At 40.7% G+C, this 20,982-nt stretch overlaps 1 protein-coding gene across 1 annotated transcript in view; it reads right to left on the bottom strand.

The window, feature by feature from the left end:
• Positions 1-4,772: 4,772 nt before the first annotated feature.
• Positions 4,773-20,982, bottom strand: part of KCNN4 (potassium calcium-activated channel subfamily N member 4) — a 55,102-nt gene continuing 38,892 nt past the window's right edge. The window contains exons 3-8 of the mRNA XM_075191684.1: positions 16,087-16,499; positions 13,757-13,892; positions 10,333-10,443; positions 7,003-7,121; positions 6,227-6,296; positions 4,773-5,784 (exon numbers count right to left, since the gene is read on the bottom strand). Coding sequence (XP_075047785.1) covers positions 5,638-5,784; positions 6,227-6,296; positions 7,003-7,121; positions 10,333-10,443; positions 13,757-13,892; positions 16,087-16,499 — 996 coding nt within the window. The 3' untranslated portion in view covers positions 4,773-5,637. The remainder of the gene's footprint in view (positions 5,785-6,226; positions 6,297-7,002; positions 7,122-10,332; positions 10,444-13,756; positions 13,893-16,086; positions 16,500-20,982) is intronic.

Raw genomic sequence — 20,982 nt, 5'->3', positions numbered from 1 at the left:
CAACTGAGGCCCTGATTATGAGTTGAAAGCAAAAGAAAGGAGCAAATTTGCACCTTGACAAAACCATGTTGCATTAGAGGGGGGGATTTAAAATGTAGGAACAGATTTATAGTTGGGATACGGCATGTCCTAGATCAACTTTAATTTCATTGCAAAAATAAAGCTATCAAATATTTGTGTGCTAAATGAAAAAAAACAGCCAATAATTTTCCTTGTGTGCAAAAAAAAATAAGTCAATTTGTACCTCTTGCATTGTAACATGGTTTGTCCAGGTGCAAAGTTGCTCCTTTTAATTGCTTTGCTCCTAATTCAAAATCGGGCCCTGAGTGATTAGACACAGATCGTGGAAATCCAAGGATTTATAATATCTAACAATTTACAATCTGAGATGTTTTATTCCCCATGGACAAAAAGCATGGCCAGCATGGTGGCTCAGTGGTTAGCACTTCTGCCTTACAGCACTGGGGTCATGAGTTCAATTCCCGACCATGGCCTTATCTGTGTGGAGTTTGTATGTTCTCCCCATATTTGCGTGGGTTTACTCCTGGTGCTCCAGTTTCCTCCCACACTCCAAAAACATACTGGTAGGTTAATTGGCTGCTAAAAATTGACCCTAGTCTGTGTGTGTTAGGGAATTTAGACTGTAAGCCCCAATGGGGCAGGGACTGATGTGAGTGAGTTCTCTGTACAGCGCTGCGGAATTAGTGGCGCTATATAAATAAATGATGATGAAGTGATGACTTCAACACTCATCGATCATAAGCTACAGCATTTTAACACCATTTATACTGATATTGTATACAGGTATTTATACATATATGAGCATCAATTGTTTATTATAGTTTCATTAGTTTAAATCAATTTGGCAGCAATCTGCAAGCTGTCTCATTTTAGTCTATTCCTCTCTTGTATTTTTTTTTAATGTAAAGAAAGGACTAAAGAGCAGTGTGTTGAGGTGAGACTATGGGGTATATTTACTAAACTGGGTTTGAAAAAGTGGAGATGTTGCCTATAGCAACCAATCAGATTCTAGTTATCATTTATTTAGTGCAGTCTACAAAATGACAGCTAGAATCTGATAGGTTGCTATAGGCAACATCTCCACTTTTTCAAACCCGCAGTTTAGTAAATATACCCCTAGGTGATGATATGCTATCTGCAGGAATTGAAGTTCAAATACAATGGAGTGGATATGGGAAAACTGCTGCCCTGTTTTCTAAAAAGTATTACTTAAAATAATGCTAGAAACAACCGTTATTAAGACAAAATGAACAAAGTGAAATGTGAAATAATTTAATATCGGTTAGGGATTTCCATTAGCCCGCAGTAACAGTGCTCTATCACTAGGTGGTGCAACATATCTTCTATGTGATTCTATTTATGACGCAAACCGCACTAGAAAATAAACCTGATGGAATAACTTTAGAGCGGGTGTTTTTGTCCGCACAAAGTTTTTAGGTTGAATCATAAAATCTTTCTACTGACCCAGAGATGAAGAGACAACAGCTTATCCAATAGCCAAATTTTATTCTTATAAAATTTACAAATCTGTTTTGTACAATAAATAATATTGAGGAGAGAAGAGTCTCAGGGCAGTAAAAACGCAAATGAATTGAAGCTTATTTGCTGAACATAGGGAGAACATTTAATTAACGAAAATAGAGGAAAGGTCCTTTTTACTAACATGTCCCCAATTACTGTAATGTGACTTTAAAGAAAATATTTATACACAGGAATAAGTGTTTTAGGATGTAGTGTGAAAAATGTCTCCCGTCATTTGAAATGCACTTGTGTGTTATTAAAGAGTTAAGTCTGCAGGGAACCCTTGTTAAAAAAAAAAAATGTATGTCGTCTTAATACGATACCCCAACCAAATGAGTATCTGTCCCCCTCTCCCCAGTGGTTTATGACCCTGTCTATAAACGTAACTGAATTGTTGCTTGTATATCTAATTTTCCAAATGTGTGTTTTTATTTCTTTACTACTAATGACAACACTTTATATAATATCTACTAATAACATTCACAAATATATAGGCAATTTCTCCTCCCGTCACAGAACTTGAGGTATGTAACACTGTGTTTACACTTGCTGTGCAGCTAAGTATAAGCAATTGTTCTCTGTTGTCAGTGATTTCAGACTGAGCTGGGGGGAGGGGGGCTGACAGCAAAGGCGTCCAAAATATATTTAGAGCCTGAAACTTACATCTATATCTGTGCACAAATGTTATTAGTAGCTATTATTTCTAAATCATCTTGTATTATAGGCGTAGTGGTGCTTTTAAGGACAAATATCTGTATGTGGATACCATTTATTTTCAGTGTCAAAGCTTATTAGTTATCTTATTATGTTTTTTATTGTCTTACTGTATATAAAAAGGGTATATGGACCTCCAGGTGCCCCGACCATATCTGTCCTAGCATTCTCCATTGGCTGAGCCACAGGTTTCTTACTCAACGCTCACTCATCTCTCTAGGGTTACCAGCTCTGTCGTGTCAATCCGAACACATATGATATGCACATGCTACACGGCAATTAACATGCATGCTGCACTCCTAGGGGTAAATTTATCAAGCTGAGAGTTTTCCGGCTGGTTTGATAAACCAATCAGATTCTAGCTATCATTTATCTAGTGCATTCTACAAAAGGACAGCTAGAATCTGATTGGTTGCTATAGGCAACAACTCCACTTTTGAAACCCGCCGGAAAACTCTCAGCTTGATACATTTACCCCCTAGTTTTTCTATACAGGAATGAGGCAGGTACATTCCATATGTTAAGGCAATCTCAGAAACATCTGAGAATATGACCAAGAGATGGAAAACACAACTCACTAACTATGATGGTTATCCAGTCAATGACACTCCTGGAGCAGGAACCATTGAGGTCTGGTCATGGCTCCCTTATAGCTGTACACAGCGTTCAAACTTAGCGCTGTATGTTTCTAATGCTGGGAGCCAAAGGCCCTTTCACAATAGTCTTGGTTTTCCCTAGATTATAAATGGTGGTGTAAGTAGAAGAACCCAACAGTAGAAGAATCAGAGGACATCTGAGTCTCATCTCGCCAGGGACAGGGGGACATCTAGCTCCCCAGACTGATGTTACGAGCCGCGGCGGTGCCCAGCCGCCGCGACTCACTTACCCACGTCCCGGCCGTCGCTATGGCGACCGCGACGTCACTTCCGCCCATAACCCGGCCGATGCCGGGGCAACGGATGGACGCTTCAGCGCTGCGTCCCGGCGGTGAGTAGCTGAGCGCATGCGCTTAGTGTATTATTTGCCTGCGGGCTAATTAATTATTAGGTGCAAGGGGGCTGGATATTGCAAGAGCTAGGCTCTGATTGGCTGGGCTTACTATTTAAGGCAATGAGGTCTGCTGCCTCATCGCCGGTTATAGCTTCTGTTCCTCAGTCTGCTGACCTGCTTGTTCCTGTTCCTGTCTATTGTATTCTGCTGACCTCTCGTGTATGACCCTTGGCTTTGGATTTGGACTTCGCTTGTGTATCCCGTGACCCTGACCTTTGGCCTGTTACCGTATCTCTTGTTTACCTGTGACCCTTGACCCCGGTTTGTTATCTGGATTTGCTACCTGCTGCCGGCCCTTGACCTCTGCGTGGACCTCACTCCGCTTGTCTGGGTTCCCCCCAGCCGGTACACACTTCACGACCCTCTGTCAGTCTGCAGCCCAGTCTGTCCCCACCATCAGGGGCTCCAGTGAACACCTGATTGGCAGAGTAGACTCCGGGTTGTGTTGTGCCGGCTGGAGGGGTTCCTAACAACTGGTCCCATAGTTGGCTACGTTGGGCTGGGTACCAGACTGCTTTTTTTTCCCTTAAAGTTTCTAATAGACTGCTAAAATTTGCCAACCAGCCCCTGCTCTCCCAGCCTGCACTAATAGATCTGGCAATAAGAAGAACTTTTGTAGTATTGTGTCGCTCCTCAACATCTCCTGGACCTTTTAAGAAATGTGTCCATTGTGTATAGTAGATAGTAGATTCTAAATTCAAGTCTATGTAGTGATGTCCTAATTTTATCTTTAATTTCTAGCACCCACAGCTTACGGGGAACCTAGACTAGGTTGTAGATGACTTCTGGTGGTGTTGCCAATTGTTCTAATAGTATGACACAGTCTAACCAGGGGTAACATTCTCAGAGGTGAAATGTAAATGTATCAAGCTGAGAGTTTTCCGTTGGGTTGGAAAAAACAATCAGATTCTAGCTATGATTGACTTAGCACATTCTACAAAATGATAGCTAGAATCTGATTGGTTGCCATAGGCAACATCTCCACTTTTCAAACCCACCGGAAAACTCTCAGCTTGATACATTTACCCCCAAGGCTTGATTTATTTAAAATGTGTAGGTTTCTACTACAGGAATGGTGAAGATCACTGTATCAAAGGAAATTAAATCAAGAAAAAAAGGCTTTTTGATATTCTCTTCTCTAGTTTTGTTGTATATTCATTTTAGTAGCTGATTGATGAGAGAAGACAACCCCCAAATCTACATAATTTATAAAATTAGTGCAAAGAATTTGATTGTGATCAGTGTGGTTTTGTCAGCAAGAGAATTAATATTCCTGTTGTCTTTTTGGGGGTGCAGTGTGCACACTTTGCCAATTAGAATATATTTATGTTATATTACTGTACCCTTTACCAACTTACCCATTTAAAATAAACCTACCCTGTTTCCAAGCTTACATCCAAAGTGCGGTACGGCCAATTAGCACAGCCATCTATATACTATACAAATAATATAAGGATCAGGACAGATACAATCTTTTTTTTAATAACCAAAATCTTGTGGGCTACTAATAAGCACAAACTATGAACCCTGGACACCTTTTAGAAGCCAACTTTTGCATAGTTACTTTGTGTACATTATTTTTGATTAACCCTTTGTTCTGAAAAGGTATCGCCCTTGATTTTTATATACATATAATCATTTAAAATCAATTCCGCATGTAGACTTTTAAAAGGAACACTAGTATTTGTTTGAATTTCAGTTAAAAAATATACAATTTTTTTTCTAAGATTTACTTTTGCTGTTTGCAATCCTGCATAGACTATTGTAACCTTCCTGTATTTACTTGTGAATCCTAAACTACAAAAGCCATGTTTCTTTTCCATGTATGTGCTGCTTGCAGCAACGACAGTCAAGATCCAACAAATATTCGCGCCTTCCGTTTCCAGAACTTCCTTAGACACATGTTGCACTTGTGATCACAGTCCCCTCACTTCCTAACCAACTACAGATTAGACAAGGTTCACTTTGTCAACAGTAATGTAATTTACTATGTATGTCTTTACACCTACATTACAAATCTCCCATTTTAAAATATATTTGCTCCATCGGACGATGGACATACGAGTTTATCATCTATATTTTCCATGTGTGATATTATTCATCCACAGGGACCACACTTCAGCCTCATTACTTCAAAGAGAACATCAGTAGTGTTGAAGTCAAGTTTACTAGTTCATCTAGAAATCAGTCCTATGCATTCTGTAAACAACCAAAATGCGTTGTGTTCCTGAGCTCCTCTGACAAAGACGAGGCACTTTAAGTGGAAGACAATTCTTCAGTGGTAAACAAACTGAGTAATCCAAGAAGAATGGGTTATTTGGCTGCTCTTTGTCAGTGGGACAATTGCGGAGACTCTATAGCTGTCATTATTAAACGACTGATCTCATCCAGTTTCTTGTCCAGCTGGTCGATCCTCTTCTCCAAGTCCTGGTGTGAGGAGGTCAAGTTGTAGTCCAGGTCGGTCATGATCATCTGCATCTGGAGGACAAAAACGGTTATTGCAGGGTCCAAAATATGCTAGATCACATATACATTTAAAGTTCCACTTTATCTATCAACCATGACTGCACCATGGAGAAATAAGGTAAGCAATGACAAGTGTCTCTGGTGGTCATCGTCATTGATGATATTCCGACCATTCCGATTACCAACCTGAATGTTGTGATTTACCATTTGAATAAGATCTCAGTTATGTTCTGTTAGTTTTAGCATTTGAAGATTAAGAAGAGGGAAATCTATATGAAAACAAAATATATGCCTCATATTGCATCTTATAAACACCCGGTAAATACAATATTTATTATGCCGTTACAAAATGGTCAAATGTTTTCACCCTTTCTGAAATTTCTATCATGATCTAAAGGACATTTGCAGTAAGTCAATGTTTTTTCACTTATTCAGCACCGTTTTCACTTCTTACTTTGGAAATATCAACCATGGAATTGACCTGATCCTTCAGGTTTTTGTGTTTTATCCTTCGGTGACGAAATCTGTGGGAGAAATAAAATTAGGTTGCATTAAAGTCCAAGTTTTTCTTTCAGCAGGAATGGGTTTACAGTCCGAGGGGTATATTTACTAAACTGCAGTTTATGAAAAAAATGGATATATTGCCTATAGCAACCAGTCAGATTCTAGCTGTCATTTTGTAGAATGTACTAAATAAATGATAACTAGAATCTGATTGGTTGCTATAGGCAACATCTCTACTTTTCAAACCCGCAGTTTAGTAAATATACCACTTAATGTGCTCACTCAGATGCATTCATGATGAAGCTCTAAAGGTAAGGTGATGCAGCTGGAGCTTTCCAGTGTATGTGCCGAATCACTTTGGTTTTGGGGCACGCCGCTGTTCTGCCCCGGACTGGAAAGTTGAGAGAGACTGAAAGGTTTCAGGGAAGTACACTAGGCTCTAAATATGTTGTGTAGCAGAGCGAAACCATATGCAATATTTACATACAGAGCTTCGTTGCGTTACATACAGCATAGATCTTCTGAAAACGAAGAAGAGTTGACCTCCCCCTCGCCTCAGGGGTGATGCAGAATTTTGGAGCAGGGAGGACGGGAAAAAGCAGCAAACGCTGCTTGTTAATGATTAATCTCATTACTATATATGCATATGTTAGTGGAGCTTATTTTTTCCAATTTAGCTATTTTTTTTTTAAATAGTTTGTGAAGTATGCAGGTAGACAGACTTACATGTGAATAGCTCCCAGCAGCTCCCTCTGGTGCAGTCGGATCTTGGCGCTTTCCCCCTGCATAGTGTGTCTGTGCAACAGCCAGGCCTCCCCCAGGACGTTGGCAGCCGCGCACTTGATCTGCAGAAACAGCCACTTTCATATTAGGAAATGAAGAACATATTTTCTTTACGTACCGCAGCTTGGACACAGATTGCTCATTCTGACATATTGCAATGCGTTCTATAAACTGCTTTCTACCTCTACATCACTATGCCCGGCTGGCACAGCATGCTGGGAATTGTAGTTCTACAACAGCTGACCCACATCATCATCTATTTATGTAGCAGCACTAATTCCGCAGCGCTGTACAAAGAACTCCCTGTCCCATTGGGGCTTACAGTCTAAATTCCCTAAAACACACACACACAGACAGAGACTATGGTCAATTTGATTGCAGCCAATTAACCTACTAGTATGTTTTTGTCCCACAGAAATTTGCATAAATTAAGTTTCATTTCCAATGATGGATCCCATAGATTGTAAGCTTGCGAGCAGGGTCTTCTTACCTCTCTGTCTGTATTACCCAGTATTGTTTTATTACTGTATTTGTTCCCAATTGTAAAGCGCTACGGAATTTCCTGTCGCTATATTGATGAAGATGATGATTAACTTGTATTCCCAAGAGGTTGAATCTAGAGGGATATTTCGCAGGACTGTTGTTTTATGCACCTGATTGACTTTCAGTTTTAGATCGGCCACAACAGGCTTCATAAACGTCTGTTTTCCTGAATGGAAAACTTAATTGCTTCCTTTGAGGAAGCGCGAGTCTTGTGACCCAACTATAATAAGAAACTAGAGGTCACAGTCTGCCTCTCGCCCTCCCTGCATTGTGTAACTATGAAAAGCACCTTATAGATCTGGAGATGGATTAAAAGGTCTCCGTTCCCTGTAATAATAGAACGACAAGGCCATTGTCCAGAAACCACCATAAAGACTGTCGCACTGGGTCCCATTCAGTGGCGGTATTGGAACTTTCCACAACTCCTCTGTGATTTCCCAGTGCATTATAATTATTTATCTATCCACTCTATTTGCCTGCGCATTACAGACACAGGGAGGGCCAAACTCCCTGCGGTGTTCATAGTGCGTATTACTGCTCCTGTGACAGGAACTTGGCACTTAAGCTGCCTGTATTGTGCAGATGGATTTACCATTGTATTAAGTAGAGTTGTTCCTACACTTATAACTCCCAAGGCTTCTAGGTCTGGATTCCAAATTTTCCATTTTCTATTTAACGGAGGTTGGTGTTACAATCAAAATAGGGAAGTTCAAAACCAAACAATTTGGCCTTAAATAGAATCTATAGGTGATCATTTGACAAAATTTGCACTGATCCAGAGCAACCAATCAGCAATAATGTTTTATTTGTTAAGTGCAAGGAAGACAATGAAAGCAAGTGTCTGATTGGTTCAATGGTTTAGTGCAAACTTTATACTTCAATGCCATGTTAATGAATGCATCCTACTGTGGGGACTTCAAGAGCAAGTAACGCAGTATTAGATATTAATGTATATCAAAAGCTATAAGGATGATTTGTAATCTGCAAAAAGACAATGTTTTTATAGGTGAACAAGAACCCCTAATTGTCTGCCAAGGGCATTGTATGGTCCATTGCCACTTCATATTCTATGGAAACAGCCGTAACCAGAATTCTGCACCTAGTTTTTTGGGTTGTTCCATAAATCTGAAAACGTCCACGGTGGGAACAGTAAAATTATCACAAGTCTATCCTAGAACCAACCACCTTTAGAACCACAACCTCCTAAAATACCGCTCGATTTAACGTAATTTATTACTTAACTAGGTCATGAGAGGGAGCGGGCTTCGGGATAGTCACTTTGGGTCAAAGTGCACCTAAAAATGTTTTTCATTGAAGGTGGGGAGTGCTTCAGATAAGACAGAGAAGGACTGACAGGTTGGCTGTCTAGTGTTTCTGGAATGTTCTGTGTGGATGGATGGATTCACACACAAGAGCAAGGTCAGTGATGTCACAGCAGCTGAAATCACTGCACTCTCAGCGTCAGGAGTGAGGAGCTCATTCACGTTTTAACAGGGCTGCAGTGGAATGTCAGATTAACACTGAACAATATATTTTACTTTCACGCTTCATATATGAAAATATAAATTGTATTTTTTTACCTTTATTTAAGTGTACTTGGAATACGCACCAGTCTGTTCTGAAAATGAACCATTAAGGTGTACCAGTCGCCTATATATGGTGGGGGCAGCCAGTTTGTAAACTAAACCAATATCCATAAGACCGTAGAATAACCAATCACATCGCAAAATGATTCAGTGATGTCACTAGTTCCTAGTGCGCTGCAGTTTCATGATGTTTCACCTCCCAGTGTGAATAGGTGACTGGTACACCAATATTCAAAATGGGAAGAGCTGTTCTTTAAATGCTGCCATCAGCCCACATTTCTATATTTTTGACTACATTTTTTTTTTCCTGTTTTATTGAGGACTTTTATATGGTAATATAATTCTAACATGTTTTCCTATTGCAATTATTCTGGAAGGGCCATGGAAAATATCATACTTGCCTACTCTCCTGGAATTTCCGGGAGGCTCCTGAATTTCGGGGAGTCCTCCCGGACTCCCGGAAGAGTAGACACAACTCCCGGATCCTAATTTTTTTTTAAATTAACGGCTTTGAATATCGGGGGCGGGTCTTAAACACGTCAGCAAGCCTAGCCCCTGCTATTCAATGCCGTGAATTTCTGCATTTTATAGTGGGGGTGGGACCAAAATGATGCGTTTTTGAAGTCTCGCACCCACACGCCCACCTCTTTCCCCCCAGCTCCCGGAAGCCAGCTTCAAAAGGTTGGCATATATGGAAAATATACTAGAACAAAATCATTGCATGCAGTCTTAACAGCTGAGGAAAAATCCCCAAATCCTCTGTACTGTATCATCATCATCATTTATTTATATAGCGCCACTAATTCTGCAGCGCTGTACAGAGAACTCATTCACATCAGTCCCTGCCCCATTGGGGGCTTACAGTCTAAATTCCCTAACACACAGACACAGACACACAGACTAGGGTCAATTTTGTTAGCAGCCAATTAACCTACCAGTATGTTTTTGGTGTGTGGGAGGAAACCGGAGCACCCGGAGGAAACCCACGCAAACACGGGGAGAACAAACTCCTCACAGATAAGGCCATGGTCGGGAATTGAACTCATGACCCCAGTGCTGTAAGGCAGAAGTGCTAGCCATTTAGTCACCGTGCTGTTGAACGTCACATTTATACGTGTTTAACACCCAATGAGGAAGAGCTTACCTGCTTCATGTAGTGTATGTCCATCATGAAATTATGTACATGCTTTTCCGCCTTGGTGAACTCTAACTTCTGAGCAGCTACGGCAACAATCAGAGCCGTACATCCGACCCCCTGGAACACAGAGTCATAGAACAAATTGAGTTACTAGGTCCACGATTATATCTTACCATACGCATCCTAAGTACATCTTCCCAGCAGTGGTAAAGGCAAGATAAGGATGAAATAAGTTCTGCATTAGGTGCCCAAAATCTGGTCCTACCCACCAACCGCACCCACATTATGGCAAAGTCACGCCCAAGGTCTGGCAAAGTAGCGACCCCTTTTGTGGTCTGCAAATCAGGACAGTTACACCAAATTTAGGACTATTGGTTGGTGTGTATGCTAAGGCAAATTACAGAAGGTACAACATTCAGAGCTATGAGATAAATATAACATTATTTATTAGCGGGAGGTTGTCCTTCATGTTATAAATACTAACAAAAAAGCAAAAATGTTACTTGACTTGTAAATCTATCATGCAATTGAAAAACAAAATTCTAACAATAATACAACCTGAGACAATCCATACCACAATGATTAGTATACATAAAATAAGCTATAAAAGTGTGCCCCCCTCCCTCATTGTCTGCTATTTCCTTCAGCATTATTTAAAATAGCCGTTTATGTGTCCTGTGACAGTAATCTCCTATGATCTCTCTGAGCCAATGGGCTGAAAGCTGGCAGTTTGATGATGTCACAGGATGATTCTCAGGAGCTCACTGAGCATGCTCCTGCCAGTACATGGCCTTTTCATACTCTCATTAACACCCATGAATATTCCAAGCTGCCCAGACAATGGATAACTTCACGCAGACATATAATGAGGTGTATATAGAAGAAACGATACAGCTGCAACATTCAGTAAATACAAACGTGTTAATTTATGTGCTGTCAGTGCGGACTTGTTTAATGCGCAGTTCTGTGTCTGCAACGGGTCTGATTTAAAAATAATCCTTCAAACTAAAAGACATCAATCCAATATTAATATTGCAACATGCATTATGTTTGCAAACTAATCTGCAGGCTAAATCATTGTCAGTCATTGTGGTTTCCACTGTGTGCAGATGTAATGAGTTCTAGCAGTAGTAGTGCTCCATCCACACATTACTAACAAGACTAGTGGGCGGGAAACTCATAGCTTCTGCAGAGAACGTGGGCAGGTACCAAGCTGACCACACATGCTGTGTTATTCTTGGCAATATCAGGAAATTGACCAGATATTGCAGAGTGTGTGGCCCCCAGCGTGAAGCCCTATAATAATCCAATGACGCCATAACTGGAAAATGCAGACAGGAGGTTACTGCTATCAGAATGTTTGTGTGTGTGCACTTGGTCATCTTCGGACTTGACTAACGGGCCCTGGTGTATAGGAAACGATCCGTCCTCTTTGTCAATACCCACAATGGCCACATCTTGCCCATTCTAGTGTATGCCAGCATGTCGTCATATATTTAGTACTTTGTTTCCCCAACTTTTTTGAGGTCACAAAATAATAACAAACTTGAGATTTGATGTTCCAGGAAGATTGAGCACTAGTGTGATCATCTCTCTGTATAATGAAATATACATGTCATGATTTGCACATTTCTGGGGAGGCTTGTCGTATTTAAAAAATGAATAATAGGTTAAATGTAACAGCATAAACTGAAAATCAAGAGGTACTTGGGGGTATATTTATTAAACTGCAGGTTTGGAAAAGTGGTGATGTTGCCTATAGCAACCAATCAGAGTCTAGCTGTCATTTTGTAGAATATACTAAATAAATGATAACTAGAATCTGATTGGTTGCTATAGGCAACATTTACACTTTTTCAAACACGCAGTTTAGTAAATATACCCCTTGGTGTTTAAAGCTTCAGGGAAGCCACTGTTTCCTATTGAATCGCTAGGCACCATTCACATGAATATTGGTTCAGGGCACAAAATGACTGCCACTCCTGTGTAAATGTTAGTACAATTCACATTTTGTTGACAGTATTAAAAAAAACCCATGAAAATTAAGGGTTTAATTCATGATAAATACAAAACTAGTTTTTTTGTGTCACATGCTCAGAATGACACCAGAAACGCCTCGTAAGTGCACAGTGACCGCTACTGAATAATACAGCTAAACTAGTAAAGATGTGTGGCATCTCTAAGTGGTTATACCACAAAGACCTGAGCATCTGCTCATTTGTTAAGCAGCAAATTCATGGGCAAACATTAACACTGCGCTCAGTTATCACTTAGACAACAGACACAAAACCAGACACTAATATTTATTTTCCAAACAATCCATAAACAATTGTTATTTGACAAACAACGTGCTACTGTGTGCGGTTTCTTTTTTATGGCATTATGCCTAAGTCTTTCATATTAAGTGTTGGAATTATGTTACTATACCCTGCTTAAAGGCATGCCTACCAATTATTAAGAATTCCCTAGTCTGGAAAATGTGCCCGGGTCGCCATGAATTAGTTGTGATCATGTTACACAGGAGCATGGCCACGACACATTGGGATGTGCACTTTTGGAAAAGCTGGGCATTTAAGAGGCATCTGTTAGTGGCACACACTTCCCAATTGTCCTGGAATCAGGACAAAAGTCACAGTCCTATCCACTTTAAAACTGGAGACATACGGACAAAGAAGAGGGGACAACTAACAAAAGGGTGCTCTGACTATATGCTGACCACATACCAAACTAATAGCACACCAAACAAAAAGCTGCTCTTTAGCTATCTCTCAGGTTGTGACTCCCTACTTATGGCAAAATCGGTAGCCAGCTGTAGTCACAGGCTAAACCTTGTCATCCTGTCAACTTTGTGCTGTTAGAGGACTCTGCTACTTCAGGTATCTGATTTTTAGTCTCTGGCTTCCTGCTTACCACCATTCCCCTCCTTGCATGATAATTCTGTAATAATCACATAATCCTTACCTCCTAACCGTCCCCATTCAGGTGGGACAGTCCCGATTTCCGGGCTCTGTCCCAGCATCCCATTTGCGACTGCTTTGCCCCAATCAGTGGTAGGTATTCTGTTCATGTTGAACGGGTGCTGTGGGCACTGCAATGAAGGGGTTTGGAGGGGAGTGAAAGAGAGAACACGGCAGCCTAGTGCTTTTGAAGTGCTAGGCATGTTCCCACCTTGCAGTGCTCGTGGCCCCAATGTGCCTAAGTCAGCGTACTTAGTCTGCATCTACATAATAGCGACCAGAATTTTCACCATATGATGAGCTTGGGTCACTTGGGCCACTCTACTGGTCTGAATAATATTAATCCTACAGCACTTTACAAACTGACCATAATCTTGCACTGAGGAGCCTTAAAAAAGGTTAAACAGTTATCCAGTGTCAGCAGTGTAAGTCTATGTCCATTCCTCTTGCCCCCACGTCTTTCCTGTGCTCACCATCACTCCAGTAAACAGGCACACCATCTTGCCGCACACAGATTGAGGCACCAAATCCCCATAGCCAATAGTTAGGAAGGTGATGGGGATCAGCCACATAGCATTGGTCAGATTACCGACTCCACGATAGCCCTCCCTGAGAAGACAAAAAGAAGTAGTTATATATATATCTATATATAGGATCCTATATAAAATCATTATGTAGTAAGAATTCAATTCAGCAGTCCACCGTACATGATCTGGAAAGCCATAGGACACATTGAGCTTACTGGATTTACAACAACCCGAAACTAAGTAAGGCTTAATTTTCCAAGGCAAGCCTAGCAAACCTGTGACTCTCCAGGTGTTGTGAAACTACAAGCCCCAGCATGCTTTTCCAGTGGATAACCAGATGAAGGCTGTCATGGCTTGTAGGGACTTGTAGTTTCACAACACCTGGAGAGCCACAGGTTGGCCAGGCCGGATCCAAGGCATGCTAATATCATTATGTATGCAGATCGTTGCTATATAATACCTTGTTTTTCCAGTTTGTATTCCTTTTATGCTTTCTGACCCTCTGACCCTTCATAACCAGACCGATTTTTACAAAAATCTGCTAGGCTCAAGACGGACATGCAAATCAATTTATATGGTTTTGCATATCTACCAACATTTTGAAAGGCAAACCTGGAACAAATTAAACCCCCCCTCTGATGCAACCAACAATTTACTTCTCCCGGGATATGACACAAAGCTGACAAGAGGAGTGAGTGTAGCTCAAAGTGGAGATTGGGACAGTTGTAAGGGTAGTATAGTTGGAAGTACTGTAAACACTAATAAAAAGAAGGTTTTTCAGAGAGCATTTAAAGTTTTGAAGGTTGTGAGAGAGTCTGACCGGGGCTGGTAAGGAATTTATAAGTTGGTAGCAGCACGGGAGAAGTCTTAAAGGCGGAAGTGAGAGGTGGTTATGAGAGTGTAGGTGAGGTGCAGGTCAGAGGTAGATCTAATAGGGTGTGAGGGACAATATTTTGAGATGAGGTTTCAGTTGTACAAACGGAGCTGTTTTTGTTGACTTTTGAGTACTTTGAATTGGACGACATGTGAAACCATTGTGGGCAATTGCAGAGCGGTGCAATGACATGAATGACAACAACAACAAGTATCCGACTGGTTTCTGTGGTCAAGGCAAATTTTACACCTCAATGCAAGTTAGCAAATGAATCATTTTGTTTAATTCAGTCTTACGCATTATAACATATCCCTTTCTTTATATTATTTTACAAGCAGGGTCACCCTGTTCGATTTTGTAATATGTATCAGTTTTTATATATTAGCAAATTATTTGGTGAACAGCCAAAAAGGCTCTGTCGCGTTCTCGTTATGTCATGTTGTCGCGAGGTTTCCTTCCAGCAGTCAAACAATTGTTTACAACCCAAAAATGATGTTTTCAATATTTGTCGCTCTGTCGCTTTGTTGCATTGTGGCGTTGTTGCTATGTGGTCTAAAAGCTTACAGCTATTATTTGGCAGCTTTACCTTGAGAGCTGTGGAAGATATTTCGCCAACAAACTAACAAACAAAGAAACAAAAAAACTTCTTCTTTTATATATAGACAGATATACTATTAAATTGATATATATATATATATTAAAACAAAAACTGTAAGTACAATTGTATCATACCTCCCTACTGTCCAAAATTACTTGGGACAGTCCCAACTTAAAGGCACAGCTTTTTCCCAAGGTCAAAAAGTTGGGAGCTATCTCCTGTTCACCCCTGTTCTGCTATCAGCGAGCCGGTGCCACATGTACATTCCACTGGTGGAAGAGACAGCCCAATGGTTCAAAAGCGCTAGGCACGCCCCCATTAATAATGTGACCATGACCCCTTTGTACTTTGGGCATGTCCCCTGTCCCTATTCCAATATTTACACCAAAACACCACATATCGCTTTGCAGATGATGTTTACTGATTCATATCAGTCTGTGCCCCAGTGGAGATTGCAGTAAAGTTCTCTACCACCACTAATTCCATCGTGCTACCCCATATCTATTCCATTATCTGTCAACCTCTTTATAATGCAACCTTGCCTTGCTGATATGTCAATTCTGATTTTTGTGCTAAGCTTTCAGCACACAGAGAGAGCACCATAAATCCCAACTTCAGACCGCCATGTCCGTCCTTCAGACCGCCCCCGGCCAGACCCCATTGTTGTATGTGGGACCACCCAATGCATCAATTCCTGGTGACATCTCTGGACTACTATATACGTACATATCATATATGATTTATAGAAATATATTATGTCTAGTGGACTTTAAAGAATAAGTTCACCAGATATTGCTTCCTCACCTTTCACATACAGACAGAATCCAGGAGGAGACAACCCACAGACTGATGGTCAATATCAGTAGGACACGTCCCGGGCAGGTGTTCATGAGAATCTTCATAACAAACTGGTATTGAAATTTGATATTGTTGAGGGACCCAATACTTCTATAAGAAGCATCTACCAACACCCTGCTGTGGAGCAGAACAGTCCTGGGCAGGAGATAGAGACGTAGGAACATCAGGATGGACAAAACAATGTCTGCATCCGAGAGGAAGTCAGGTGCCTCGTTGTCTGTTCTCCCGTTTCCCTTACATTGTCGTTCAAATGGGAACGGGTGGACAGCACACACCACAATTTCCAGCAAAATCCAAGAAAACTTCTTGGCATTCACAGCTATGCGCCAGTCCACCAAAGAATTGTCGTTCATGAAGAGCTGTGAAGACAAATAGAATAAAGTCGTTACTCTACAATATGGGAAATTGTACTATAAATATGGGAAATATGTATTAATTACGTGTAAAATATAGGACTAGCTGGCTAAATAATTATATTTCCTTTACCATATGGCATTTGAAGCCTACTTATTGTCTTGATATGGATTCTGGGGTCCCTAGGTATGACTTCTTTTTGACCTTTTTCGTTATATACCATTTGACTAAGTGCTAAAACGTCGGCAATGTATAATGCTGGTAGAGCACCGTTACGCAAGGTCGGCCAATACATCCTCTAAAAATAATATCTGCCTGATGCCCTAGTAGCTCGGAAAGTTGATGGCTTCCCAGTTCGATAAAACTCTGGAGAACCAAACTGACATAAAAAGTCAACTTTTTCATCAATCAAGTGGGAGGAGCAATTTATCTCACACCTTGGCAGTCCACATTCGGTTCACAGGGGGAACGGGAACTAAATAAAAAGATGTTCCTCCTATTTCACAGATGCGGTCTTCCTTGGATACACCTAATGGCCATAAGATTCAATAACGGCCAATAACACTGAAGTGTTAGACGCCATGACAATCTACCACCAGTTTGTCTCCACCAACTGCAATGATGCCAAATGTAAGCTGTTATCCAGAGGCAGAATCCCTAAATAACATTTGTTTTCGGTGGATTTAAGGCTCTTCCCTATTTGATAAATAGACCCCTATATGCTATATGTAACTCTCATTGTTTAATTACAATCCGTGTGCATTGATAACTGCCTAGTACCACTTCTTTGTTCTGTACTCTGGATGTAATTTTTAGTATTTTTTCATTTTTTATAGTTATGAATAAATTGAAAGGGAATCAATATTATGGGCTAGATTTACAAACTACTGATTTGAAAAAGTAGAGATGTTGCCTATAGCAACCAATCAGTTTCTAGCTGTCATTCTGTAGAATGCACTAAATAAATGATAACTAGAATCTGATTGGTTGCTATAGGCAACATCCCCACTTTTTCAAACCCGCGGTTTAGTAAATATACCCCCATGTGTAAGAAGTTAATCGAGTTGTGTTATATTCAAGGTGTGCAATACCTGATCTATGTCTAGTAAGGAATTAATTAAATGGTTTGTTAAATATAATAAATTGCCCAATTGTATATTCTTCCTCCCGCCTTTATGACCAGCAGCGTTGCCCCTGGAAACTATATTTAAATATTGAGAACTAATTTACTTATGAAGGATGTGAACTTGGCAAAGGGAGCAAATAATACACAAGTGTAGAATCTTTCCAGACGCACTTCTTCCCGCAGCCAAGAATGATATGGATACGTTCTATCAAAAACACACAGTAAGCCATAGGTGTGGCTAATGTATCTTCCAAATCCACATAGCACTGGGTACACTGTATAACCCTGGCCATAGTGCAATACATACTGTATAAGCAGAGAAGAAGTGACACATCAAACAATATTTTTCCTGCCAAAAGCTCCTTCTTTACATAGGAAGAGGGAAAAATGACTACACAGCTAGAGATAGATCTGAGTAACAGGGCTAGGCGGCATTGCTGAGATCTGATGGGGACACCTTTAATGTGGTGTCTCGTTGCTTAAGCTGGGTCCACACTACAGAAATTTCGACCAACTTTTTATGCCGAGTAATTTTACATGCGATCAATGATCCGATCGCTCGGTCCATGGACTGCATACACACTAGCCTTGTTTAGGACGATAAAGGGAAGAGCGAACGTCCCTTTAGCGACTTTTTACAGCCATGTTGTCGTGAGCAATGATTGTAATTTCATACTCACTGTTGTGGATCGGTCGGAAGTTTATACACACTACACAGCGGAAACGAGAGTGGAACGAAAATATTAAACGGTACGACCAACCAAATGAGGCGACAATCGTCCATTTGGGCAGACTTTCTACCATCGTGTCACTGCACACACTGACCCGACTTTTGAACGAGCGGTCGTATGTCGGCTGTTTGAGCCGATTATTGGACGAAAACCGTGTAGTGTGTACCCAGCTTTAGTAAATGAATAGTATTTTTACATCAAGGAAAAAAAAAAGAGAATAGTCTAGAAAATATTTATCTCATACAGCATTTACTAAATAAACATTAGCAGCGTCAATAACCCTAACTCTTTGCAGCTTTGTGACCAGACATAGTTTAGAATGTTTGCTGTGTACTGGATAAACAACTTTTTTTTATTTATTAAGGCGTCATAGTGAACTTTATACTGTTTTTTATTTAGGGTTTAAAGGAAACAGTCTTTCCTTTTCAGTGTTATAAAAGCTACATTAAATTAAAAAACAAATTGGTACATGATTGTATTTATGATTATTTTCACACCAAAAAATGTGACCCTAAAAATATGTCCTTTAGGATATTCCCCTATTTCTCCCATTTATTTTGAACCCTAATATATGTTATTTTCTGTAATTCAGTTATTTATTCATTCACATTTATTTTATTATTTTAAATGACATTTATTCTATTACATTAATTATAATGGCTTGGTTTAGGTATGTGGAGTATCACTCTGCCAGACCGTTACGTCAGAGTGAGGGTTTCTCCTGGCATACAGGGGATGCCTTCTCCCTGTACTTTCCACTGTGGTCCTTTTTTCAAAGTAGGGATGTCTCTCTTAGGAGTATTGTGCTTGCCAACCCTCTGTACTCATTTTCTTTTAACTAAATAAATATATTTTACTGAACACCACTTTCCTTCATAAGAGTTCAATATTTTCTAGGTTATTCTCATTCCTTTAATTCATTGATATAAATATACTAGACATTTACAAAGCAATGAGACACCACATTAACGGTGTCCGCATCAGGTCCCAGTAACGCTGCCTAGCCCTCTTACTCAGAGCTATAAGTCTGGAGTCAGTTTTCTCTCCTTCAGTTAAGAGATTTTGGCAGGAAACATATTGTTAGATGCGTCATTCTTTCTCTGTTCTGCTTGTACTGTATGTATTGCATTACGGCTAAGCGTTATACAGTGTAAGCAGCGCTATGTGTATTTACTGCTAGCTGGTACATTAGCCACACCTGTGGTCCAACTGTGTGCTTTTGATAGAGCTTATCCATATCATTCTTGGCTGTAAGGAGAAGTATATCTGGAGATACGGTGTACCTGTTGTCTATTAATCCCTCCATATTTCACCTTCACAGGCCTTGATCTATCATAAGTAACTTAGTTTTCAACTTTAAATCCAGTTTCCAGGAACACTGCCTTGGGGAGAGAGACTTTACAAGGCTTAGATCAGTGGCTCCCTGGGGTGCCGTGGCAGTCTCACTGAGGAGCCGCGGCTAGGGTCGGTGGTAAGCAAGGCGGGGGCAACTTGGTAATTATTTTGGCTTGGGGGGGGCCTTGAAAAATTATGGAGACCCTAAGGGTGCCTCAAACTGAGAAAGTTTGGGATCCACTGGCTTAGATAACCTGTGGCTCTCCAAACTATAAATCCCAGCATGCTTTGCCAGTCGATAGCCAGCCGATAGCTGGCGGGGTATGCTGGGGCTTGTAGTTCTGCAACACCTGGGCCTGGAATATACAATAAACAAATTTATTTTTGTTTACAAAACATTTTAATAATTCTCAGAACAGTTAGTGGTTTAGAAATGTGTGTGCTGTTCCTGGTTTTATATCCGTTCTACTGTGCCCATAGTTGCCAACCTTTAACGATTGGCCTCCGGGAGTCTTGGTGTAGAGGTGGGCGTGAGGGGGCAGGGCTCCGCGCATCGCATCATTTTGGCCCCGCCCCCATGACGTAATGACGCAAACGAGTCATTTCAACACGGGGGACGGGCCAAAATTATGCCATTCCTGGAGAATCGCATCATGGAGGCTTCAAATCTGCCCACTTCACTAGGAAGTGGGCAGATGCGGGAGAATTGTCAGCTCTCCCGGGTGTCCGGGAGACCTACCCGGAATTCGGGAGTCTCCTGGACATTCCGGGAGAGTTGGCAAGTATGACTGTGCCCCAGATGCATCGTGGTATACCTACAGTGTGCACCATCTGGAATTTGGTTTCCTTGGATTACAACTCACAATTGTTTATTTGCAAACTCGGGACAACACAATTCTCCCCACCAAGTTATTGTTGTGGATTTTTAGCTTCAAAGTATATTTGCTGTGTTCTGGGTCAACATGCTAAGGACTAACACAAAGGGCCTGATTCGTCAAGGCACGTACTCTGAGTGCAAGCTTCGTTCAGTATTCTACGCACGTATTTAGGCTTTGCGTCTGCCCCAAATTCAGCAAGGCACGGGTCTCAAGATACATGTGTTTTTGAAATTGGGGGCAGGTCTACTACACCGGACGCAGCAGGATGCGTCCAATATCTATGTGGATTATAAATTCGCAAAAGCTTGCACCAGAAAATGAAAACAATCTTGCACGATTGTCATCTGATAATAATAAAGGCATTAATGTTAAAACAGTAAAAAAATTATTTTTTTATTTTTTTCCACATGAAATACAT

Source organism: Mixophyes fleayi, chromosome 11 (genome assembly GCF_038048845.1).
Source record: "Mixophyes fleayi isolate aMixFle1 chromosome 11, aMixFle1.hap1, whole genome shotgun sequence".
Lineage (NCBI taxonomy): Eukaryota > Metazoa > Chordata > Amphibia > Anura > Limnodynastidae > Mixophyes > Mixophyes fleayi.
The sequence above is the reverse complement of the archived record's forward strand: the minus strand, read 5'-3'. Positions and strand labels throughout refer to the sequence as shown.